General features: G+C 41.0%; 2 protein-coding genes across 13 annotated transcripts; both read right to left on the bottom strand.

Annotated features, from left to right (window-relative positions):
• Positions 1–4,072: 4,072 nt before the first annotated feature.
• Positions 4,073–17,773, bottom strand: LOC144700548 (2-oxoglutarate (2OG) and Fe(II)-dependent oxygenase superfamily protein). Of its 12 annotated transcripts, none has more exons than XR_013580788.1 (18): positions 17,484–17,740; positions 17,105–17,353; positions 16,916–16,993; positions 16,630–16,679; positions 16,489–16,542; positions 16,323–16,375; positions 15,985–16,057; positions 15,686–15,747; positions 15,362–15,430; positions 15,168–15,273; positions 14,912–14,982; positions 14,692–14,792; positions 13,682–13,777; positions 13,368–13,435; positions 13,157–13,202; positions 12,905–13,068; positions 4,360–4,541; positions 4,073–4,261 (listed from the first exon to the last, which is right to left on the bottom strand). XR_013580788.1 is itself a non-coding variant. In XM_078571978.1 (17 exons), exons 2-16 carry the CDS (start codon positions 17,174–17,176, stop codon positions 12,937–12,939), a joined length of 1,119 nt encoding a protein of 372 aa, XP_078428104.1. In that variant the 5' UTR covers positions 17,177–17,353; positions 17,484–17,771; the 3' UTR covers positions 9,670–9,916; positions 12,905–12,936. The 12 variants fall into 12 exon arrangements, 10 of the variants coding, with proteins under 10 accessions (XP_078428104.1, XP_078428096.1, XP_078428095.1 ...); XR_013580787.1 differs by lacking the exons at positions 4,073–4,261; positions 4,360–4,541 and adding exons at positions 9,577–9,655; positions 9,825–9,916 and having other exon boundaries at positions 17,484–17,735; XM_078571978.1 differs by lacking the exons at positions 4,073–4,261; positions 4,360–4,541 and adding an exon at positions 9,670–9,916 and having other exon boundaries at positions 13,682–13,765; positions 17,484–17,771.
• Positions 17,774–18,558: 785 nt separating this feature from the next.
• On the bottom strand, positions 18,559–23,482 carry LOC144700547 (uncharacterized). The gene is made up of 6 exons (XM_078571968.1): positions 23,287–23,482; positions 21,118–21,336; positions 19,875–21,034; positions 19,650–19,770; positions 19,385–19,444; positions 18,559–19,298 (listed from the first exon to the last, which is right to left on the bottom strand). Exons 2-6 carry the CDS (start codon positions 21,334–21,336, stop codon positions 18,621–18,623), a joined length of 2,238 nt encoding a protein of 745 aa, XP_078428094.1. The 5' UTR covers positions 23,287–23,482; the 3' UTR covers positions 18,559–18,620.
• Positions 23,483–26,275: the final 2,793 nt, after the last annotated feature.

Raw genomic sequence — 26,275 nt, 5'->3', positions numbered from 1 at the left:
AGATGGCTTTTCAGCCGAATTTTACATAGCTTTTTGGGATATCATAGACACAGACTTACAAAGAGTCTATCAAGAGATTCTCTTGCACAAAGTCTTTCATATAAGTTGGAAATTTGCTTTCCTTGCATTTATCCCAAAAGTGAATAACCAAGTTTCTTTTAAGGAATTTGGACCCCTTAGTCTTTCTAATGTAAGCTACAAGGTTATATCTGAAATCATTACAAACCGACTTGGGACCTTCCTTGATTGACTCATCCCTCTTGAGTAGTGTGGTTTTATCAAGGGCTGACAAATCTATGACAATACATGCTAGTTCAGAAGTTAGCACAGTCATTAGACTCATATTTGAGGCCAAATGTCATCATCAAAATCGGCATGGAGAAGAAGGCCTTTGATAAAGTCGAATGGACTTTCCTTACTAGATTGTTGTGATGCTTTTGGTTTCATTGATGCATTCATCGATCTCACTGATGGTTGTATTATAGACAATCATTTCTCTCTATTGGTGGATGGAAACTCCACTCATTTTTTCAATAGTATGACAAAGTGACCATATCTCACCCACCCTTTTTATATTGATAAAAGAGATCTTCAGCCAATCACTCACACAAGCGATCACCCAAGGTCTCATCAAACCATATTTTTTAAAAAGGAGTTGCCCGATTCCTCTCGCATTCACTATTCACAGATGATGCAATTCTTTTCCTTCATGGATCTTAAAAATCCATTCAAGGGCTTATGAGTGTACTCATCAATATCTCGAAAAGCAGCCTTATAGTAGGACCATCTACAACCATGAAATGCTTAGAGATAGTCCATTATTACACTCAATATTCAAAAGGATGCCTACTTTTGGACTATCTTGGATGTCCCATATTTTTTGGTCACGCACGACATTATTATTTTGATCCCTTATCGCCCAATTTGATAAAGAAACTCAAATGATGGAAACTTCATTTTCTGTCCCTTGGAGTATGCATTCAAATCCTATTTGACATCCTCATTAGTGTTCTGCCACATGCCCTAGCAGTAAACTATACACCTCTCACTGGTGTTCGATCCTTAGAGCGCCTATGTGTGCATTTCCTATGGTTGGGTCACTTAGAGGGAGGCCACCACCATCATTGGGTCTCTTGGGAGACAGCATATCGACCAACGCATGCGAGGTCTAGGGATAGGCACCATCAAGACATCTAGCATATGCTTCATGAGAAACTTGTGTGGTATATACGTATGATGAGCTTGCCTCCTTGGCCTTATGTCGGATGGGCTCGAAGTGAATCTGACATCAACGGCCCCAAACAGTTGCGTACTTGCCACGCCACTAGCTATAAATATCCATGATGACCTGTTATCTCGTTGACCAAGGCACAATTAATGCCTAGTATGACACTTTGCTTCTGGGTAGCGCATTAGCTAACCATCCTACTTTTTTACACAAGCAACTCTAGTTGATCGTGGCCCGATTGTTAGCGGGGAACATAAGACTCTTATGGAAGCAACATGGACTTTTGTTAGACTTCTTATTGACGGATATGGTCATTGAGATAGGGACCTCCCTTGACTGTCCTGTCTGACCATTCACGCTTGATTGGAGTTGCTTGTCATTCCTCTTGTATTACCTCTCAAGAGAGAATTGCTAAGCAAGGTTGGGGTCACTGCGTTTGGTATCCAACAATTATTACACGCATCTCATTCTTCTTTAAGAGACTCATGCACCGTGGCCTAGGTATAGATGATCGAGTGACCCGTATTGGTCACCCCATTAATTCACATTGCCATTGTTGTCCCCTATCTCCTCAGGTTGCGACTATGGCACACCTTTTGTTCTATAGAGATATTACTATGGAATGTTGGCGCCAATTTACTCCCCATTGGCATTTGATTTTATGTTCCCTTACTACACTAACACTGCTAGAGTATTTTGACAGTATATTTATCTCATCAACACGCTTTAAGGTTAGCCCTTATCTACACTATACCAAAGCATACTTACAATGGGAGTTATGGAAATGGTGAATATCTTTTATTTTGCAAGATTCACACGAGCGCACAAGATGTCATGAGCCATGTCAAGCAATGGGTATGGTGAACTCATCACCTTGTGCCAACTATTGCACGACGCTCACTACTTGTGATGCCCTATGCACCTGGGGCATCTCGGTCGCTTTCACTTGCAATACCACTCGGCTATAGATTGTCTATTGGCACCCTTCACCAGTGGGTTTTCTCAAGCTCAACGTGGATGGTGTGTCCAAAGGGATCCCAGGTTCAACTGGTGGAGATGGTCTCCTTTGAGACCATACAAAGAGTATTACTTTTGGTTTCTCATATTTCTATGGAATTGAAACTAATACATCAACTGAGGCTATTATGTAGGGATGGTCCATTCGTGCGAACTAACAGCCGAATGTGCGATTGTGCGATGCGGTGCAAAATTTGCACACAGCACCACACAATATTATTGCACAGCGCACACCACACACAGGTTTGTGCAGTGCGATTATGTGCGAATGTGCAATTTTGTGAGAGCCCACACCGTCGTCTCCCCCCCACCCCTAAATCGTGCCGTCGGAGGTGAAGGCCACATTCGAGCACCCCCCCCCCCCCCCCCCCCAATCTGCACTAGGCGCTACTGGCTGTCACCTCGCCTTCATCTTCTTCGTTGGGGGCTTAGGCAGCCAGCCCTCGACAGCTCCTCCCCCCTCGCTGGTCGCGTTCGCCTTGGGCCCGGCACCACTATTGGTGGGGCCGTCGTGCTAGCCCAGTTGCTCTCGAGCTTGAGCTTCCTAGAGCTGGCCATAGCCGTCTCGAGCTCGCCTCCCGCCTCGCTTGCCGCCTGGTCTGGTGGGCACGTCACCATCTTCCTCCCCCCCCCCCCGACAACGCCATCTGGTCCTATTGTGCCGGCTGCGCCCTGGCCCGACTCGTCTCGGATCACATGGTATGAGAGCTCTTCCCGCTAGTGTGGCTCTCCTTCGTCGTGGGCGCCGAGGAGCAAGTTGTGAGAATGTATGCAATGTGGTGTGCAGATTTCTGCACAAATCCACACTAAACATCGCACGGAGCTTCTCGTGTAGTCACAAATTTGCACAGTCGGTGCAAATTTTTGCACCGCACCACATGCCCTTCCATACTATGGTGGTACGTGATGGCTTGCTCTTTTGTGAGCAGCAAAACTTTAAGGGTATCATCATAGAATTAGACACATAGTTCTTAGTCAATATGCTACGTGTACGCTCATCCTCCCAATGGCATCTCCGCGGCGTTTGGCGAGACATCACACAGTGTCACATATGCCTCACTGGTATTTACCACCAGCGACTAGTGGGGAATCAAACGGTAGATGCTGATAAGCCTAAAAATGCACGTAAAGATGTCGTTGATTTTGGATTTAGACTTATACAATAAAATTTATAATTTCCCTTAATCACTAAACATGGAATATAGACCAAGTAAGGGGTCGAACCACAGGGAGGCAACAAATGAGAATTTTTATCCAATTTCAATGAATTAATTCAAAGATGAATTAATTTTGCAATAAATAAATATTAATTATCCTTAATTATATTCTTTAATTAATCAAAATTAAGTAAGACTTAATTTTAATTTTTAATATTTTGGTCAGAAAATTCAAGATATGATTATTTTAATTTTAAGCTCAGATTAATTCAGATTATTAATTTCCCAATTATTATAAAATTTAAAACGATTTTTATGAATTAAAATTGGGAATTAAATAACCAAGAAAGGGATTTTTTAATTGGACTTCAAGATAGATGAATTTTCGAATCAAATTTTATTTTTAGGTTTTTTATATATTGAGTTAAATTCCTAAAAAATAAAAATCGAAATCTAGAGAGAGAAACTAGACAAATTAACCTAGAGAGAGAAGGTGAAGAATTTGGGGAAAAGATGAAATCCGACCCTAAATAAAAAATCTAATGATGCAGAAATATTCTAAATTAATTTAGAATTAAGGATCAAAAACCAGATCTTGAATCAGAATCAAAATGAAGTGCTAATTTCATTCAAAACAAACTTCTAAGGCATGTACATTTTCCCATGCCTCGGCGTTTAAGAATCGTTCAAGAAGATGATTGAAATACAAATCAGAAACTTACAATTTTGAGTGCAGAAGCAAGATCTGTCGACTTCAAGAACCCCTCCTGTGTCCTTCCTGGCCAATTTCTTGGGGAGAGCCTCCAAAAGTAATTTTTGCCCATTTCCAGACCTCCATTTAAAGATCCAACCGTCTGGACTATAGAGGGAGAAAAGACGACCATGCCCCAAAAATTTCAGTCCAATCTGACGGTTAGATCTCAAGATATCGCAGTTTTATTGAGGATTAATCCTAACCGTTGGATTATTTATCTCTCCTTCACGAATTTTGGAAATGCTCTTTTTCTATTGGTCGGCATCGGTATTTCTCATTTTCTGCATTCTCAAATCACGTGTTGACACTTTGTTGTCCGTGTCAGCCGCCCGCAATGATTGGAGATCGGAGGTCCTTTTGAATGGCTGAGAGGATACCACGTTACCTGAAATAATAAAAAAAAAGAAAAGGACAAAAGGTTCCTTTTTATATAATTTTTTTTAATTCTTCCCGCCGCAATTTTTGATCGCGTCCTCTAAAAAAATAATAAACAATTATGGAGGTAAGCTTGCCGGCGCTGTTTTCTTTTTTTTTTTTAAATGCGGCGCCGTTTTCTTTTAAAAACGCGGCGTTGATTTCCGCGTGCATTTTAATGCACGGGGCGAATCGACGCCGCATAAATAAAAAAAATTTGCACGTGCTTGTCGGTTGCCGCGTGCGTTAAATGCACGCGGCAACTCGACGCCGCATGCACGCGCTGCGCGCATGCATGTCAGTTGCGTATTTTTTTAAAAAAAAAATCTCTCTCTCTCCCCTTATTATTGGACAGTAATCATCCAATCATTCGCCCGAAGTTTGGGCGAATGACGTGGATGCCCTTAAGTATATATAAAAATGCCCAATAAATTAAATATGTATTATTTAAATATATAAAAATCATTTCTTGGCTATATAGAGGTTAAAAAATTACATAAAAATATGGGAAAAATCCAGAAAAATTTGTATAGCCCTTACCAACCTTCAGCCAAATATTTAAGGCCCTAAAGAAATATTTCTTCACTGAAATGAGGTTAAATTCCATGTAAAAAAATGATAAAAAATCAGAAATAACAGTAAAATGAAAGTGTAAGTGATTTATCTTTATTTTAATATGATAACATGCAAATATAGTCATTAAAACACATAAATATAATGTAATATTCATTAATTATTCATGTTAATTTGCAAGTTATCAGATGCCCTCACCAATTATGTGATACACTCTCATACCCATTCCTTATATACTACTTGGCATGATCCCTAGGAGGCCGGAGACAACCATCGCGTCAAGAGACTCAACCTGCCAGATCTCTGCACAAGCCAAACACTTGTGCCTACAACCCCCACGAGTGGTATATTGCGTGAAACAATGTACAGGGGAATGCATGGAGTACCGCCTAGAAATTGTACCTTTCACGGAGATCCAAGATGATACCTGATAAGCACAAACATAACACATGCTCCACGCATCACCAAATTAGGGGGGAGGGGGCATCAACGAGCTACTAGCCCCTGAGGTCTCCATAGCAATTCCCTTAAGCATCATCTCCTTTAAGCTAGAGCTGTTGGATGTATGTTGTATGACATTTGGACGACAGAACATGACTGAATGGACTTACATTTTGGTGGCGCACACAACCATACACCATTACCATATGTGACACCACTTACTACAAGAGACGTCCCATGTCATGACACATGACAAGTGCCAACTTAGCACCCGGGGTCCGAGGGTTAGTTAAAATAAGATTTGATTTTTATAGTTAATTATTTTTCCTATTTCCTCCAAGGCCTATAAATAGGCCAATGCTGTAATGAACTCCTTGGAGATTTTTTCTTTAGAATTAAAGTTTTTCTTCTAAAAAAAATTGCTATGGTCTCATCTCCGCCACCACTTATCGCTATTGCCGCCATTGAGAGGAGACCTGGGTACCCGCAGCCATCGTCAACGTGTCCCTCGCGACCACTGCACGTAGCAGCCGTCCATGCAACCCCACTTGCCGTCACCGCCCAAGCGCCGGCGATAAGAAGGGTAGCATGCAGCCCATGCGCAGCAGTGGTGTGCACAGCGGCTGCTTGCGCGGACTCTGCACAGAGCAACCACCCTCACCGCCAATGCGTGCAATTGTCGATCGCACGGTCACGGCATGAAGCTGTCTCCCGCATCTACACACCACAATCGATTTCGCGTCTGGCCTATCCAATCGCACGTTATCTGCTCGCACCACCAAATGCCTCCACAACTTTCTACATTTCCCTATCGCCCTACGCCAATGCTAAAGGTCCACCCTTCCCTCTTTGGTGATCCGCATTATTTTATCCAGTATTTTCTCCCGTATTTTTCCACTACCATCGGACTTCTTTGAATATGTTTGAATCTTCTTGTAATCAACCATATGAGATATTGGATTTGGAGCTTTGTTTTCACCGCGGTGGTTGTAAGACAGTCCTCCCGCCCTCGATCAAGGAAAGGGGCTACACCATCAACATTTTCTCTGACTTTAAATGTTCGAAGTCGATCGTGTTGATTTTTGGTCTGTTTTATCCATCCTTAGTTGAGTTAGCCTATCCTACTCGCATCAGTTGTAGTCATCGTGCATCAAATTGGTTATAGAACCTAACTTGTGTCTGCCTACCTTCCCTGCATTTTTAGATATCACACATCATCATTTCATGTTGCATGCATCGGCGTTTTGGCAAATGCGTCGTCGCCATGACTGACCCGTCCCTAGCCAACCGTAATGGTTCTATTCCTACAGGAGATTCGTAACCACCTCCTCCACCATCCTCATCACGTGGGAATGTAGCTCGTATGTTAGAGACTGTCAAGAACAGTTTTTGTGATGTGAATACATCTAACCAACATGGACAACCGTCTAACCAGTTCCATTGATGTGGTTAGTGAACAAACTCGTCGGTTAGAAACTCGAGGTCATGATAGGAATCATCAGGAGTGTGACCAACATTATCTACTTGAGCATAGACCTCAAGGTCAGGATCAAAATAATCTTGATTATGATGTTTCGTATCCACCCAAGGGTAAACCGGAGCTTGTGATCGGTATCATTCTGAGCGAGACGACCCGCATCTACCTGAGGATAGAACCATAGGTCGTGATAGGAATTGTCCTCTTCGTGACAATCTCTATTTTCCTGAGGATAGGCTCCTAGGTCATGATAGGACTCACCCACGTCTGAATCAAGTGAACCAGTAATCAAGTTTTTGAACCATTCTCTTAATCAAGTGAATATTTGAAAGTGAAAAAATAATCAAGTTTTTGAACCATTCTCTTAATCAAGTGAATATTTGCAAGTGAACAAAATAATCAATTTTTTGAACCATTCTCATAATCAAGTGAAAATGAAATCAAGTTGTTATATGTGTTTATGAACCATTCTCTTAATCAAGTGAAACAGAAATCAAGTTTTATATGTGTTTATGAACCATTCTCTTAATCAAGTGAATTTTTTCATGAAAAAGTAATCAAGTTTGGTGGATGTGGTTATACTTCTTTTGGGCCCTTCCCCCAATCGAATAAATATTTTCATGAAAAATAATCAACTTTTGTGGATGTTCTTATAGTTCCTTTTGCACCATTCTCTTGATCGAATGAAAATTTTCATGAAAATGTTATCAAATTGTGTGGGTGTTGAAATAGGCATGTGGAACTATTCTCTTAATCGAACGAAAGTTTTTATGAGAACTACTCTCATGGCATACCGTACAAGTATGATGGATCCCCGACACCCGATCACGCATATGATCATTGGGATCAAAACACGTCCACGACAGCAAGGGAACCTGATTTCTATCCACTAGACACAAAAGGGTTTTTGAAGTTGTTGATTTGCAACACCTATAGAAAAGAACAACTCTTGGCGTCCCTCGATGATTTACATGCATATCTTATCGAGTCGTAGCCCATACTAAAAAGGGGTGACATGAACAGTCTACGTGTTCCAATGATTGTAATGCTTAAGTTATGTAGGGACATGACCAATACCTTACCTCTTATACGTAGGGAATGTGAAGCTCATGAGATGTCTAAATTGAGACAAATGATCAAGAATATTGAAGACATCATACTTAGAGAGCACAAGGAGTTAGCCAATAGAATCCAGGAGATCACTTATGAGGATGATTATGAGGAGTTCTCTCATGATAAATGAGGTACAAAAAGACAAGATCAAATCAGTCCAATCACCTCCATCCACTTGAGCAAAGTGAATACGACACTTGTGGGTACCATGAGCCACAACACGAACATAGTTTTTCTCCCTTCGAATAGAAGAGAAGTCAGGAACTATATCACTCTCTCCCTAGAGAAGACTACTCATATGCCAAGGATGAACCTCAGTCATCCCTCATCGTGCAATCTATGCATGATATGATGATAAGATGATGGAGCAATTAGAACAAATCAGCAATAGATTAGATAAATTAGAATCTCATCATGATGATGACTCTCATCATAATTTTGGGAATGAACCAGAACATATCCCTTATCATACTTTGGAAGATATGTCGGGGGAGGACGTAAGTGCCGATATGGTGATGGAGCATCCACTCCTTGAGGATAATGTATATCAATGATTATCATTGATGACAAAAAGGATACATATGACTTAGGCGATCATACATATAGAGGAGATGACACACATTTAGATTCCTCTTGCGTTTTATTAGAAAATCTACCAAAGTAAGACTTACAATGCAATTTGGTGATTGAGCCTCCATATTATGAGGTTGAGGACAAAACCTCTGTGATCATTATAGATGAAAGGGAAGGTACATTTCAGGATCTTATATGCATAGGAGAGACCACATGTTTAGACCCTCTTGATTTTGAGGGTGATGAGAAGCCAACTTAGAGGAACCGCTTGAAGATCACCATTCTAAAGATTGGCTAGAACTTTTGAAGTATATTGAAAATCAATGTAGAAGGGAGACTTTTGGGTTCATTGAATATCTTTCAGAGGATAAAGAGCGCCTTGACTTCCCACTACTACTGAAATCATACTTGTTAGAAGTCAAGGGATTTGTAAAGTCAACCTTAAAATACAAGTATATACTCATGGGAATAGAATTTCTTTTATGAAATTCTATAAGTCTGACTGAAGACTATAAAATCAGTGCTTGCTGGGAGACTACCCAGTCCATTATCTTGAGTAGTTTCTACCTTTTAGTTATATTTGACTTTCTAGTTAGACTTTGCTTCCAATAAATTGCCGAGGAGTTCAAATCAGAGCCATCACGTGCCGTCGACCAAGCCGGCCATGAGGAAGCCAAGGAGCTAAATTCATTTGGTTCTTTCTAACCCTACTATTAGTGCTGTTCATGCATATCATCAACGAGCATGAGTTATCAATGGGGGTAGTGAATTTTATTCATACCATGTGCTGCATTAGATGCTCCTTCAAGTGCATATACACATAACCCACTTAAACATCCAAGTCGATAATTTCTTAGATGAAGAATGACCGAGGGATCTAGCAACTCTGGAACAGTGTGGTGAACCACCTGAGGAAGAGAGGTGAAACTAGGAATCTATCACACAATCATGATCAATAGTCCTTGGTGTCTCACTCAAGAGTATACGGTGAGTCAGTGTGTGATTCCCTGTATTACCTAGTGAATCAACATGACCAATCTGAATTTCTGAGCCTATTTTCTGGTCATTGATTCTCACCTTATAGCTTTGAGACGTGCTGTAAATCTCTCATCGCAAGCGTAAGCTCCTAAACGCATATCTTCATCCTGGAAGTGTTTAAACTCTAGCACCTACGAAAAAAGGTGGAAGCTTAGAAGAACAAGAAGCAGGATATGGATCAATGGCCAGAGAAATGTGTGATCTATGTGCTTCATATATTTTTAACCCGGGAAGTTAAAACAAGCCAAAGCAAAAATTAAAGGGGGAAATAGATATAAAAAAAGTTAAGAGGCATCAAGCTTATTCATCCACATTTTCTCAAATAGAGTGGACGACAGTATGCAAGCTCAGCTAGATGGCGAGTACTATGGGTATTGGATTGTACCAAAAGAAAGAGCGGGATTGGAATTTTACAAAGTGTACCGAGAAGCTCGTAGAGGACTCGACTCTTGAGGAGCCCAAGTAAAAAGAGAGAATGATAAGTGGTGAGAACTTCCCTGGCCAAACCCTCATCTTCACATGAAAGGGAGCTAACCCACATGAAAGAGAAGTAGATCCTAAAGTCAACCATCATTATAAGAAAATTTTTGACTTGGTTATGCATCATTGCTAAGGGACTAGCAATGTTTAAGTAGGGGGGTATTTGATAAACCCAAAATGTGTCATGTAATTATACATATTTTAAGGTCATTTTGTGATGACTTCATGTGTATTTTATCCAATTTTATAAGATTTTGCATCACATGCACTAAATAGAGAAAGTCATAAAATAATGCATTTTTATGTCATTTTCATGCATGTTCTACAAATCTAAATATTTCTTAGTGAAAATATGTTTAAGACATTATAGTTTTCTTATGCTCTATTTAGTATGTATATATGCTTTTGCAGGAAAGAAAACAGAGTTTCAGAAATAAATTAAAGAAAGAAATAGAAGAAAGGAAATGAAGAAAAAGAAGATATATAATTATAAAAATAAAAAAAGGGTTTGCTAATAGGCCGGCTAAGGAGCCGACCATGAGCGCCAGCGCCCAAAGCCAGCCACAATAGGCGAATGCGCAGGGCACTCAAGGCCGCCCGTGGCCAACCAGGGGCGGTACACCCGTCAGGCCAGCCCAAGACAGCGGCATGGAGTGCAGAGGCCTAGAGAGGCCCACAAAGAAGTCAAGGTCGCGCGCTAGAGGTATGTAATTTGGATTCAGTAGTTAAGAAATGCTGAAATATAGATAGTGATTTATGTTTTTAAAATGATCCATAAGGGATTTACAGCCCAGTCTATTTTATCGCCGCACGGGCCGAGCCACTGGGTGACCAAGAGATCGCGACCCGATGGGCCGCAATCTCAAGAAACAAAAGAAAATAAGGAGATTGGGCTTCGAGCCAGCTCGGCCCAAAGTACGTCTATTTTCAGGCCATTTTGAAAGACATATATGCTCTTAGCTGTCTGATCTTCTTAAAGAAGATCAAACATTTGAGATCTATTCTGTTTATTTAACTTTTTTCATATTTTTTTCTAGGCTCTGATTGGCCACGATTGCTGACACGGATCGCAGGGCCCTTTGGTTGACGAATCAAAGCACACGGAGCTGACGAGGCACGCTGATGGGACATGTTGATGGGGCAGGAGCAGGGGTACACCATAAGAGGGGTGCACGGCTGCGATTAACATCTATAAAGAGGATTGGACGGTCAAGGGCATTTCCGTCCAATTTAGCCCCTCGCCGGCGATAGGGGAAGTCTATTTACAGGTCTCTTCTGGAAAGAATTACACCGTCTTTAGGGTACCAACCTTAAATTTAGTTCTTCATATCATCCAGAGACTGATGGTCAATCTAAATAACCAATCGAGGTCTGGAATGCTATTTGAGATGTTTTGCATCTGAAAATCCCAGGAAATGGAAGAACTGGTTACATTGGGCCGAGTATAATTATAATACATCTATTCCATACGTCCATTCAGATTTCACACTTCAAAGCAGTATACGGACAAGAGCCACCATCCTTAATACGTTATGGATCAACCCCGTCTCCCTTTGACTCAATCGACCAGCTAGTGGACAAAAGGGATCAAGTTCTCATCAGCCTGAAACAACATCTAGCCAAAGCAGTCTCGTATGACATCTCAAGCAGATAAACATAGAAGAGATGAAGAATTCAGAGAAGGGGACATGGTCTACTTAAAACTAAGACCCTATAGGATCAAGTCATCGGATAAATTAGATTTACCTGAAACTGCTACTTTACATCCTGTATTTCATGCTTCTCTACTCAAAAGAGCAGTGGAACCACATCAACCTAACATCCAACCATTGCCAGACGAATTAAAAGATGACTATGTATGGCAGGTTTACCCGGAGGATATCCTTAAAAATCGCCGAACTCCATATGGAACAGAAGTCCTCGTCAAATGGTCAAATTTACCTCCGGAAGAAGCCTCTTGGGAGCAGGTGCATAGAATGTGAAAGGTATTTCCAGAATTTCAGCTTGAGGACAAGCTGAATCTTCATGGGGAGAGTATTGATATGCGCTACTCCAAGACTTACCGAAGAAGGAAGCCCAGATCTGGTCAACAGATGGTTGACCAGACTTAAGTGAATTGGGCGGGAACATTCTACATAGACCTATTAATAAAGGAGGAGTCTCCCAGATAAAATCACGATCCTTTTCTTGATCTTGAAGCCTCTTTCTCAGAGGGCAAGGGTGGAGCTGGGATCGCTTGCTCTGCTGACATCTTGGGGGGAGGAGTCTGAAGTCGAGGAGGGAGGACCCCCGCGATCACGAAGGAGCTCACGAGGCAAGACCCGTCGACATCAACTCCAAGATTTCTACATTTCGGTTTACGTGTATGGTTGAATAACTCTGTTCAAGTGGAGATTGGATTTCTTGAATTCTATACCTTCTTGATACTATAGCAAGTATCAGTACCTTTCTGGTCAAATGTCCAGAGGCCAAGAGGGATGACTGAGGGTGATCTGGAATGAAATAGATGACAGTTCATCATCCATCTACCGAGAAGGAAACATGCTAGCTTTTTCCATTGAAAAACAGTAATATTTATTTTTAATGCCTAAATATTCTGACTCAAGTTTGAGGATTCAAATGCGTTAATAGAAAAATACCTCATCCAAACAATGATTGCGGGTTGTAAATTTCATGCATTGACTTTCTCTTCCTCTATCTTATCTCCAGGAGCAGCCCCCCCGGAAACGCGTTGGTAGTAGTATTCATTGAGGAGGATCTCCGAGTACTGCCCAAAAGACAGGGTACTGCCCGATGGGATCATCTGCCCAAGAACCAGACAAAAACATAGACCAAATTTGGTCAACGCCTGCATTTTAACTTTGATCAGCCAATGGTGGAAAGACATTCACCTCTTTGTGCAGGCAAAACTCGCTTCCAAAGCCGAGTTGCTGATCCCTGAAAATTCAAAAGTTGAGAAGTCAACGTTACCGCCTTTCATCGGACTTTGGCTCCTCGAGGAGGGCTGGTCCCAAGGCCAGTGGGATCTATTTTCCCCTTATATTGAAACAAGATTGTTGTGGTACTAAATAAAGTTATAAAGGATGATTTTTCATCACACACCAGTCTGGTTGCATGAAGAGAGCGAAAGTCGAGCGCTCCACACCGATGGCTTCATCTCCTTCAGGGGCCTGCTCACCATAAAAAAATAAGACTTTTAATGACTTTGTACATTCAACTTGCGGGATTTAAATATAAAATTGGCAATCTTGATCTGCCTGTGCATTCCACAAATAGAAAATTTGAATTTAAAAGTCAATGAACAGGAACTTCACATGTAGATTCCACTTGTCGTAAATTTAATTCTACAATTAACGATAATGAACCTAACTAGATCACCAACATCAACAGATAAGTGCAGAGGATGAGACAAATGCCTTGACACAGTGGGGTGTCACACAGAGATGACCCTTCGATAGTATCTCAGTTGTTTCACCGATTTGGTAAGCCACTTGATCCTCCTGGAAGATGACCTGGTCACTCAACCGTGGTCAAAAAAGAAAATAAAAGAAACCAATTTTACATTAGTACTTTACATTTTAATTGTTGATTTAAAGAAATTTGACTTTTAATTGTAAATATATAGACGGCGAAGAGGCATGAATTGGGATTAGAGCAATGTTTCAGTAACAATTATGGCAAATGAACATAAATGTTTTAAAAGGCAGGAGTTGATCAGGGTCTTCTGGGACGAGCATGTTGTATATCAGATGACAGAAAGGCCATCACAAGAGAGGGTTGGAGAGTCTGATCATAGATGATGTAGGGATCGATCAGGGGACAATCTGGCCGAAGATCCAGTGTGGCAATCACATGGAGAAGGATTGTTGAATGATTACCACAATTTAAAGGGAAATAGTCAAGAAGTAAAATAACCAAAATACCCCTAGTACGATTGGAGATCATATGAGAAGTCAATGATGAGTAACTACAGCCATTGAAACACATGAGAAGGGTTTTTATTCGAAGTTCATTAACATATTATTGATACGAACCTTGTGCTAGGTTCGGATCGGAAGGGGAAAAGGACGAGGCGAGGTAGGAAATTCCCAGGGTAGAGAGGTGAAACGGGAAGGGTATGAGAGGAGGCCGAGCAGAGGGGTTAGGGACCGGCCGAGGACGAGCCGCCTGGAGATGCGGTGAAGCAGAGACAATCACGAGGACAGGGGTCGTGGGTATAGAAGAGACGAGAGGGAAAGGGAAACCAACTATTACTTAAACTCCAAATATTCAATATGCCCTCCTCAAAGGAGGGCTGTGTTATTTAAAGGCAACACAGAGAGAAAGGAAGCATAGAAACATGACGAAAATGCCCCTGACACATCTAGGGGAAACCTATCAATTATCCCTGGTTAGTCAACTCGAAATGAAGGGGAAGAAGAGCTACCTTCACAACCTCATCACTCCTTGTTCTGATATAAAGACCAGCTGCACTATCAGGAGGCAATATCTCGTCACCGTTTCTTGTGAACATGCCGCACGTCAACCCTGGTCGAATCAGAGATCGATGCTTAAAACACACATAATAAGACTTAATTATTTGTCAGCGAGAGTGAATCCCTCGAGCAAATATTTACAAACTTGGACAACAAAAAAGAGTATATCACCAGTGAGAGATCCATGATCAGTATGCCATCCACACCAGGATGCAGGGCCAAGATTGTCCTGTAAGCGTCCACTGCGGAAAAAAAGCGCAAACTCTTGTAACATTAAAGTGAAAATGTCAAAGAAGTACAAATAAAAAGGAATGTTAGGAAAGTTTGCATTACGTTTCATTATTTGTGGACTTTAAAATATAATAATATCTGAAATGATCAGTCACTTCATTCACTGGAAGTTTAAATAGATAGAAAACCATTTTACCTCTCCTGCCTCGGAAAATAGTATAGTAGACGGCCTTTATGACAGCGAGAGCGCTGGAGTATACCCCCCATCGACTCTGCAGGCTGAACTGCTTCGCATTTTGATACTGCTTATTGGCGACAAAATTACTAGATTAAAAAATTGAGACAGAAATAACATTCAGTCAAGTCATCCTTGAGAGAAATTCAACACACCATATTTATCGCAGTGGTACGCCAGAAGTAGCCCGATATCTAACATCAATTTTCCAAGAGCTTTGAATGCTGAGGAGTTGGATCATTAAGAGGATTGGAGTACAATTAATCATTTGCTTAAAATAGAGATGATTCAACAACTCTAAATCAACCTCTACCACCAATCTACAGGCGATAAACATTTGGAATGTCAGGCCCGAGTATCTTCATCTCATGATTATGGTAGCAAGAAAAAATTTTCCACTCAATCTCAGAAATTGAAATTAACTGTCTATCTTCAAAACTAAGAACCCTCAACGCTAGTTCGTTAAAGATTCAACCGACCTCTTTCAAGTTCTGGCAAACTATTAGCCGGCCATTTATTTGGTCTGCAGTAGGATGGATATCTGCAATAAAATATGGAACACCGTCGAGATGTATAGGAAAAAATGCATTGGGAGAGGAGAAAATGCGATTCAGATATAATGAGAAAAAGACTAGGTAAATTGTGAATTATGCCAGGACGTTGGATTGAAAACCCCGAGAGGATACAATAACCTTGGTAGGTTATTTGGAAGAAGAAATAAATTGAGAACAATCACAATAATATGGGAAACTGAAATTGTCCAGAAACCTTCGCCTACCTTTCAATAAGAGAGAGATCATTGGTCGGAACATCTAAAATTGGATTTGCATAGAAGGAACCTTTGAAGGTGTCTGCAAAACGTTTAGAAAAAGAATTATCGTTTCTATAGATATTCAGATATTCCGCACAGATATCATAAAATGTAATGAGATAACACGTGCTTGGGAAGAAACAGCACAATCGCATTCAACTATTTTTGTAAATCATCTTAACGCATTTTGTGCGATAAAAATCTATTTTAAAATGAACAATGGACATTCAACTTGAAATGATAAAATTACGCAAAAAATTATAGGAAATGGCTGAATAGCTCTCTAAATGGGAAGAGAATCAGACCCAGTTTTCCAGACTCTAGTTTCTCTTTTCCGTGACTCCATCCAAAATTGTACCTAAAGTCAATCACCTTGCGAATTAAAAAGAAATAAAATAGAGCTGGTCCTAAAAAATAGGGGTGATTACCGGCTGATAATTTATGCCGAAAAGATTAGAAAGAGGCTATTACCGGCTCTCTGGATCTTCAAGTTCTTCTTTATATTTCTCTGAAAGGCGTGCCAACCTAGGGAAAGGCATGGATGAATAAAAACAGGAAAAATCAATTTCAAATCTCTATTTCAGACTTGGACAAAATTTTGGGCATGATTACCTGGGGGAAAGGTGGAGAAGAGAGCGTCGAAGATGGGAAAATTCAGGTACCTGACAGGGCCATTCAAAGAAAGAGAAACATGGCAACGAAATGCCGTCAACATATTATCTACTGTAGCACGGTGGAATTGCGACCTCCAGTTTTTTAAAGTTCTCTCATTCTTCAAAATATCGAAATTTTAATCCTTTGCACCAATTAGTTCTTCAAAGAGAGAAATATATTGATTCGGGTTGAGCAAAAGTTCCCGAGATTTAGTATTTTGGAAGAGAAAATAAATCTTACGTACGTCGGAGATGGAGATAATTCCCAAACCGTGTGGCCCAAAGCCTTCTTTAATCTTTGCTGACAAATCCAACTCTGTATCCTGGTCCCATCCGCAATCAGGAAAGAAAGAATTGCGTTTAATCAGGATCAAACAAAATAAAAAATGAGGATCTACAGAAGAATAAAAACAGCACTTCGCATTTCTTCGGACCTGGAGCTCCGAATAGGAGATCGTGATGGCGACTTCTGTGCGAATGGCATTCCCAGTTACTTCGCCGGCCATTTTTCTACAGCAAGTACGAGGATAGCAGCATCGCGCGATTCAACGGATCGAGAAATCGGATGGAAGATCGATGAGATATAGAAACTCGCTCGGTCCTTTAATTCAGCCTTCGAAATCGGATCAACCAGCCACCAAACGAAATCTGTCTCAATTCCTCCAATTATGACCTTCTTCTCCCTGCATCAGGAAAATCAGTTCGAATTCTCCGCGAAAAACGGAGAAATCAAAGATGATTTCAACGTCGGATCTTAGGCGACATAGAAATCGCGGCGAAATAACGATAGTGGAAATTCATAAGAATAGAAACCTTTGCCAAGCGGCCAGTGCTGAAACTCCTTCCGCTTTCTACGTTTGATCAAAGCTAAGTAGCTAACTGACAGTTTTGGCGCAACTTCGATCGAGGTAATTCAAAAACAACTGTAGAGGAGAGAGAAATAACTTGCTGACGTAGCCTCGTCAAACGTGTAACGTTTTGAACCTTCCGATTCCCCAACACCTGGACAGATGATCAAGTACTGTCTGTCGATTCAGTGGATCCCGATCGTAGTGCGTAATCATTTTCGCGCTATCTTTTTCTTGAGCTCTCTTTCGAACGCGAAGCTGTTCATCCTCTATGTTCTACGCGCCGATTGATTTTTCCTTCTCCTCCTCCGTTTCCCCGAGGTCGATTTCTTCTTCAATAGCTTGTTTAGCCTTCATTTTTTTGCCTGATCATTCTCATTTTCCGGTGCTAGCGGCAAATCCTTCGCGCTTAATCGAACTCTAGCTTAATCCTTCTTCAATTCGCTTTTCGAAGATTGTCATCGTCTCGTAAACCTCCCTCAGATGATCAGAGTAGAACACGAAATCTCAATCTCCCTCTTTTTTCTTCCGACCGATTGATCATTCCTTCGATTTATTCTTCAAATTTTCTTGTTTTAGCCTTCATTTTTTTCCCAGACCACTCTCAATTTCCGGTGTTAGCGGCTAATTCTTCGCGCTTAATCGAACTCTAGCCTAATCCTTCTTCAATTCGCCTTTCGAAGATCGTCATCGTCTCGTAAACCTCGCGTAGATGATCACAATAGAACACGAAATCTCAATCTCCCTCTTTGTTCATCGCGCCGATTGATCATTCCTTCGATCTCTTCTTCAATTGCTTGTTCAGCCTTCATTTTTTTGCCTGATCATTCTCATTTACCGGTGTTAGCGGCTAACCCTTCGCGCTTAATCAAACTCTAGCCTAATCCTTCTTCAATTTGCTTTTCGAAGATCGTCATCGTCTCGTAAACCTCAGTCAGATGATCACAGTAGAAGACGAAATTCCCATCTATCTTTGCTTACCGACGACGACGGCTTGGGACGACGATTCCCGTCATCGAAAAATGGCAGAAGAAAAGAAATAAGAAAGCCTACCTACAAGCACTGAATTATATATCGTCGGTTACAGCGATAAAAAGATATATTAAAAACCTCGACTTCTATTTACATCGTATCTCCAGTCCATCACATTACGTTGGTCACCACCGGCGAACGTCCATGGCGGTGGCGGCGCCACCGCCGCCCGCTGCGGCTGCCACTCGGGAATATCATCGTCGTCCTCCCACGGCCTCTTGGCCCCCATCTGCCCGCCGTACTTTTGAATCAGCTCCCTCATGTGATAACCCGGCGGAGACGGCGCGGCCGCCGCTGCTGCCGCGACCGTCGTCGTCATCGTCGTCGTCGTCGTCGTCATCGTCGTCGCTGGCCTCTCCGGAGCAGCGGCGGCCGCCCCTCGGAAGTCGAATTCTGGGAGATCATCGTCCTCTCCAGCGCGGGCGGTGCTGCCGGGGCCGAAGCCCGGCGGCACGTCGTCCTCCGGGGGCGGTGCCTCCCTGGCAAGCGAGAGCCTCTGCTGTTTCTTAGAAAGGCTCGATCGTTTGGAAGACGCGTGTTTTGGGTGGTGCACCCGGGGGGACTCCACCATCGCCCTCCGCCATACAACTATCCCCACCATCTCCCCGCCGCCACCGCAGCCACCGTCGTCGCCCTCCCCTGCCACCATCTTCGCGGTCTTTCCTCCAGCCGGGCACACGTACAGCTCCACCCCGGGGCACGGCTCCACGTACCCCAGCCTACCGTCTGCCTCGTACGACTCCGCAGCCTGCCAAGAAGAACCTTACAAACATTACAAAACAAGTCTTTTTGAAACATTTAAAAAGCAAGAAAACTGAGGAAGACGACCAGCACCTCGAATAGAGCTTTCTGGCTGCCCTCAGACGAACCCTCCTTCCACTGAAGATCCAGCACCTACCAATTGAGACAATTAAACTTTTTACCAACAAAAAAAAGAGAATTCCCCTTTTTTTTCACAGGAAGAAAAAAAGAGTTTCTTGCTTATGGAAATTTGAAGGAGTTTTTATCACTCTTAATTTTCAGAACACTTTGCCATATTACTTCAGCGTTTATTGTTTTCTTTATTTATCAAATTTTAGTAAGGGAGAGGAGGTTATACCATGACGGCTCGGCTCTTGGAGAGAGGCAGGTCACGGAGGAACTTCTCAAAGGCCTCCACGCGGACTCTCCCTTTGACCTCAACGATTGCAGGCCAGTCCTTTGTCGACGCCCTCTCCCCACTGCGCGCAAGAAACACCAGTCAACGAGGCTCACACACACCCACGAGACAAAAAAATAATAATAACAAAATAATCTAAAGTCAACGCCAACTCTCATCTCAGACCTCTTGAAGAATGCCAGAACGGTGGTCAAAGAAGAAACAGACAACTGGACCATCCCCTCCCAAATATGCCCCTCTTTCTTCACCATCGCCATATAGGGAGAAGGCGAGGGCTCAACCGCCGAGGGGGAAGGCGAGGGCTCCGCTGTCGCCGTCGCCGGCAGCTCAGAGTCTACCGCTCCCATCAACTCGCCGAGGGAGACGATCGGCAGGAGCTCCTTGGCCACGGACTCCACCGGCGTCTCTGACAGTTGCCCGGCGTCTTCTTCCTTCTTGCACGGGTCGTTGACCAGCTTTGCATTGACCTTGACCTGGGCCATGATGAGGGGGAGGGTGTTTGACCCGACAGCGACCTCTACCGACGTGCTGTCGTCGTCGACCTCGAGCTGGACCTCCCCCTTGTGCGTCTTCCTCACCATGCGTCGCAGGTCAACGTCAGCGTCCTGGAGCACGACCATTTTGCCCAGTTCCTCTGCCTTGGCCATCCGCCACTCAGATAGTTCTTTCGATGCCAGCTCCTCCGCTGACATGGCGCACAGCCGCTGAGCTGTGATATCCCCCCTGACGACACGTGTCCTCAGCTCTGGGTTACTCAGGTCCTTGAGGTTGAACAGCAGGGACCGGGCCTTCTCCTTGTACTTTTTGTTCACTCCGCCGAACAACCTGAACAATTCCGTCTCGATGCCAGCCGCCAGGGCCCGAATTGGGTCCTCCCCGGGCCCGAGTCTGGCCCAAGACAGTCCGTTCTCCTGCAAGAGGTCATCCCTCAGGCAAGGAGAGGCAGCGTCCCCCGAGTCCGGGGACTTTGTCTCCATGGGAGACATGGGCTTCTCGCCCGTGACGAGGGCCAATGCCGAGGACAGGGACTCTCGGAGCTTCGACCTCACGGTATCCAAAATCTCGTTATGGGATTTTAATGGCTTTGTGGCAGCAGTGGTGGTGACGGTGACAACGGCTGGGATCTGGGGCTTGATGGGTTTCTCAGAGGGCGGCTTTCTCTTGGTTCTGGGCCCACGGGTATGGGAAACTGTCAAACCCTCCATAAGAGGTAATTTAAACGTGGGCAAGAAAGTGGTGTGAGCTTGCGGCTTGCTACAAGATAACGGTGCCTTCTGCAGCATGAGCTTGCCGGCCGATCCTATGGCCCTCGGAGACGGCTCCATCTATCAGTGCACATATGGTGGTCAGAATTTGAGGGACCCAATTCAAAGAAAACTTAAAACCATTGAGAGGAAAATGGAAATACCTGAATTAGGGAGGGGTTTCCAGGAAAATGAGGCATGCCCATGTCAGTGGCAAAGGACATGGAGGTTTCGATGCCGGTGAGGAGCCCGACTTGAGAGGGCTCTTGGTCCATGGAGAAGAGCGATTCCAGGCTGACGGAGACGGGGCCGTCACTCATGTAAACACTTGGAAGAGGATTCAGATCTGCAAATGCATCATGACTTTCACTGGTCGGATCCATCTGCAATTATCGATAAGCTTTTAGTAAGTCCATCAAAAATTCTGATCAGATATTAGCACTGATGAAAATTGAGATTTAAATTCGTGGGAATGAAAAGATACACGTTTAATAGAGACATATTAACAAGTTCAAAATAAATTTCTTAACAAAAAATCAGTTGAAAAGAATGCAAAACCAATCCCGATTTTGAATGCAAAAACAAATGGTATTATTTACGGCCGTAGCCAAAACATGTTTCATATCCGACATGAGCGTTAATTTTATCATTCATTTTTTTCACTAAATTAATTTACAAATTTGATTATCTACCAATTATAAACATGCGTTTCCGGTTCTGAATAAAGTGCCTTACTCGTGATTAGATTAATGTGGCACCACTCTTAAAATTTACAATATTGAGTCTAGTAATCTTAAAATTTTCTCAGAGCTGATGACTGCAGACAAGGAAACCTAATAGTGTGGATTAAAATCCGATTCATTTTAGGGACAAATCACCTTAAAAGGTAATACACTTTGTTCTGCCTGCCCGAGGAGAAAATTTTAAACATTCGTGGTGATTTCGTGTGAGGATTTAGCGCTTTGTTCTAGCTAATAGGACGTAATAGAATCAAGTAATATAAGATTACTAGACTCAACAACGAGACCTAGCGTCCTGGATTTTAGCACACTTGATTTTCGAGATAAACTTGCTAAAATAGTTCAGGAAAAAAGACATTTCTTACAAAAACTCATAGTTACGCAAAAAGAGAAAAAAATGATATAAATCTTGATTGCAAGAGGTTAATTTTGGAAAGAAACGGATGCAGTGCCGCCGCAGTTCATTCTTTGGGCATGCAACTGTAACGACAGGACCCAATCGAAAAATCTCATCATTGGATTATAAACCAATTGTAAACTGCACAAAACGATCAATTGCCGGAGTGGAAGAATGTTAACGACAATCGATTTTTGTAATAAATCGCGCAACACAGAAGAAGGCACGAGGAAACACAAAATAGTACTTCAATAAAAAAATGTAAGAATCGGGACGCATCTAACTTGTCTCATAAGGGCGAAGTATGAAAATTCATTGTATTTACACGATGATAGCATCATAAATCAGCAAAGTAGTTGAGATTTAAAGCCAATTCAAAGGGTGTCTAACACAAAATTTGAGAAAAACAAGAAGAAGAAGATCACAAGGAGGCGAATGGTGAGAAAGATTAAAAACCGCCAAAGCGACTTATAGTAGTTGGCAAGAAGACCCAAAAATGGAAGAAATATCCATGGAAGATTATAGAATCGGCTCGAAACTATTCCGTAAGAGAAGACCCAAATCAAAACGCCGAAAACCGTCAATCAAACTTCAACAAAAAAAAAAAATCTACGAATCTGAGTCGAGATATACATTCAATTATATAAATAAGTAAACAATCTAAGAAATTGAATTAATCACAAAAAAGGGGCCAAATAGTTGGTTCAGGTTAGGGTTTGCGCAGCACTTTCCGTCATCCACTAATCAAAGAAGGAAATCTGACAAATAGGTTTGAAGTCAAAGAACGAGAATCCGATATCAACCACGACTTTTTACCAGAATTCATAGAAATCTTGGCACAAATTGTACCGTCCCATGAATTAAAACAAGAACAATCCCATAACTCAAAATCATTCATGATTCAATCAAGAAAATCCCATAAACCACAAAAAGAACGCCCGCACGTCAGAGAGGCAACACGCATGTCCAACACGTTAGGGTTTCCGCACTTCCATTTACCCACTGATCAGTGGCATAATCACCGAACAGTCTCCAACACACAGTTCATACAGTAAAGGAACGAGAACCCAACGTCAATTAGTAATCTGTAGCCGAATTCCCCATGAACTTCCCACGGATTAACATCTCCGGGAAGGAAATCTTGGGGCAAAATCAACCGCCCGATGTCAAAAAAAAAACAAGAATCTACTCTAGACCTTTGAAATCCAACGCCTCAATAGCTGAAATTTCCGTTCTCCGCCGGCGGGATCTCCAGCGAGGTCGCAGCGCCAGGCAGAGCAGGAGCGACTCTTCGAGAAGCAATACACGGCCACAGATAAGGAAATCGAAACCCTAAAAAGGGTAAATTGGGTTCTTGATCAATCGCAAAAAACATATCTCAAGGATGAAAATTTAAGCAACTTTGTGGGTTTTATTGGGCGACTTGACATTAAATATCACAACGGTCCCACCCTTAGTTTAGAATAAAAATGGTAATTTTACATCGTTTTATGGGAAATTCTCAAGGAGTAATCTCAAAAATAATACTTTATGGGAAATTCTGGGGTATAATAAATTAATTTAGGAGTATAGTTATTATAGAACTAACTTTCAACATCAATCTAGGACCTTGCTAATGTTTTTCAAACTCTAGAAGATCCAGTGAATTATTGTTGTTGCATTTTGTTTACTGGTTTCCTGGTAAAAAAATAAATGGTTTCTTTTATATGCCACGAACTTAACTTTTGGCTTGCCATCATAAAATTTCATGTAATTGGACTGAATTTCCAAAAATTATTGTAATTTAGGAGTATAGTTTTTACATAACTAACTTTCAACATCAATCTAGTACCTTGCTAATGTTTTTCAATTTCTGGAAGATCCAATTCATTGGTATTGTTATGTTTTGTGTTGTCATCACCTGGTAAAAGAAATTTTTTTCTTTCATAAGCTAGGGGCTTAACTTTCTGGCTTGCCAAAATGAAATTTCGATTAAGTGGACTAAGTTTCCTAAAAATAACTTAATTTAGGAGTATATTTTTATAGAGCTAACTTTCAACATCTGTCTAGGACCTTGCAATTGATTTTCAAACTCTAAAAAATCTAATGATTTGGAATTGTATTTTGGTTCGTGGTCTCCTGGTAAAAGATATAAATGGTTTATTTCATAAACTAGGGACTTAACTTCTGATTTGTCAAAAATAAATTGCATGTAATTGGACTTAATTTCCTAGAAATATTTTATTTTAAGAGTATACTTTTACAGAGCTAACTTTCAACATCAACTTCAGACATAGCTAATGTGTTTAAAACTTTAGAAGATCCAATGAATTGGTACGAGTGTGTTTCATTTTGTGGTCTCCTGGTAAAAAAAATAAACACAATATAACTTCTGGATTGCCAAAAAGAAAGTGCATGTAATTTTGATTGAGAGTATGATTAACACAATATAATGAATTTTATGTATGAATAGTTTTGTCTTTTTTTGAAAAAGCTAGATGCAGGCTGAATCTCCACATTATGACTGATCTCTACAATATAAGTACAAGAATGCCTAAGAAAAATTCTGAACTAGAGAGACAAAATGAGAAATGCAGATGAAATTTTAAAGACGTACAATTATCTTATGTATTTGAATTATTCAAAGGATATCCAGGTGACTTGTGAAGGAATTTAAAGGCTGAACATTTCAGTTCATTCAAATGCATGACTTTTCATAGTGTGAAGAGGCACTAAGTCACAAATCTTTAAAATATTTTAAGAAAGTTGAAAAAGGTATGCCTTTATACCAACTAGAATAATTAAATTAACTCAAAATAATATTTTTTATCTTAAAAGCTGGTATTTTAAAAAGTATGCATTATAAGAACACAAGTGAAAAATATTATTCTTATAGTGGTATAAACATTTATCTTGATAATTCATAAATATATATCCAAGTAAATATTATTAAAATAAATTTAAATCACCTCTTCATCCATATGATGGTAAAGTAAAAATTCTTACCTTGATTTTTTGTCTTTGAATAAGTCGCAAACATCATGTCTCATTAACTGAAATTTGGATTTTTACCTACCGAATAGAATGTGAATCTTTACCTTTAAAGTGTCTTATGGTTCTCCCTTTAACATTGATCCTCTATATTGACTACTTTCTAACCTTTTAATCTGAATTGAAATAATTATAAATGAGAGATATATAGCCTAAAGTGGTTAAAAATATATTTTAAAATCGATGTTTTGATTTTTTATTTAATGGTATTGTAAGTGTTTTTCTAACATCATATTTTTAATTTTTTTTCCAAGTCAGCATATAATTTAATGAACCTTTTCTCCCTATATTAAGGAAATTATCAGTTTTCTTATTCGAAAACTATATTTTCAAATATTTTTATGAATTATAATTTATTTAAATGGAATTTATTTAATATTTTTGGGTCTTAATTCCACCTCTTCCGTGTGTCACTGTTTGATTTGATTGAATGGCCACCGACCACAATTTTGCCCTATGATTAGGACAGCTAAACATTCTAAAAAGCCCAATTATGGCATTTCAATTTGTAATGTCATAATACCAATGATTATCTGATGTTTATTAATTTTATAAATTTATATGGGTGATGTTGACCAATAAAAAAATAGCCATTAAAATTTTGCTAAATATGTGTGCATAGACGGATAAAAAAATAGTATTTTATGCAATATTTAAAGTTGATAAGTAAATAAAGTAGGCGCACTGGTGTGATGGCACTCAATTAGTGGATAAAAAAAGGACATGTTGATGTGGGACTGCAATATGCATCACCGCGTTATTCCAAAGGCTGTATTATATATGTATAGTTACACACATTCACTCATCATTCAATCATCACTATATGTTTTTTTCTTAATTTAGAGCAGGACCCATGTCACTCTCTAAACTACTGACTGTGGATGATGAGACACTGCTCCAATCATTAAAAAGGGACTTGGGGGGATTAAAAATCATTAAGATAAAATAATGAATCAACAAAGGTGTTGAAGAGGAGAGAGAATATTCAATCAGATGGACGCCCAGGATTTCTCCATATTTAATCAAAGGGGACAGAACATTTAGCTTGTATCCATATTATCATTAGCGCTTGCCATCACATCATGTCTTTTTACTTTCCACAGGGTCTTACGTCTTTCACATTATCATATCTTAATCAGCTTACCGTCATTCCAC

Source organism: Wolffia australiana, chromosome 3 (assembly GCF_029677425.1).
Source record: "Wolffia australiana isolate 7733 chromosome 3, ASM2967742v1".
NCBI classification, from domain to species: domain Eukaryota; kingdom Viridiplantae; phylum Streptophyta; class Magnoliopsida; order Alismatales; family Araceae; genus Wolffia; species Wolffia australiana.
The sequence above is the reverse complement of the archived record's forward strand: the minus strand, read 5'-3'. Positions and strand labels throughout refer to the sequence as shown.

Bases quoted from the DNA above. Each gene is read 5' to 3' on its own strand.
- LOC144700548 (XM_078571977.1), bottom strand. From the start codon at position 17,176: ATGGCCGGCGAAGTAACTGGGAATGCCATTCGCACAGAAGTCGCCATC. The intron at 16,543-16,629 runs GTAATCATGCCC...GCCTTTCCCTAG, and splicing joins CTTCTCCACCTTTCCCCCAG to GTTGGCACGCCTTTCAGAGA. The intron at 13,203-13,367 runs GTGTGTGATGAA...TTGAATTTTCAG, and splicing joins CTCTTCATGCAACCAGACTG to GGATCAGCAACTCGGCTTTG.
- LOC144700547 (XM_078571968.1), bottom strand. From the start codon at position 21,336: ATGGATCCGACCAGTGAAAGTCATGATGCATTTGCAGATCTGAATCCT. The intron at 21,035-21,117 runs GTATTTCCATTT...GTGCACTGATAG, and splicing joins GAAACCCCTCCCTAATTCAG to ATGGAGCCGTCTCCGAGGGC. The intron at 19,299-19,384 runs GTGCTGGTCGTC...TCTTCTTGGCAG, and splicing joins GCCAGAAAGCTCTATTCGAG to GCTGCGGAGTCGTACGAGGC.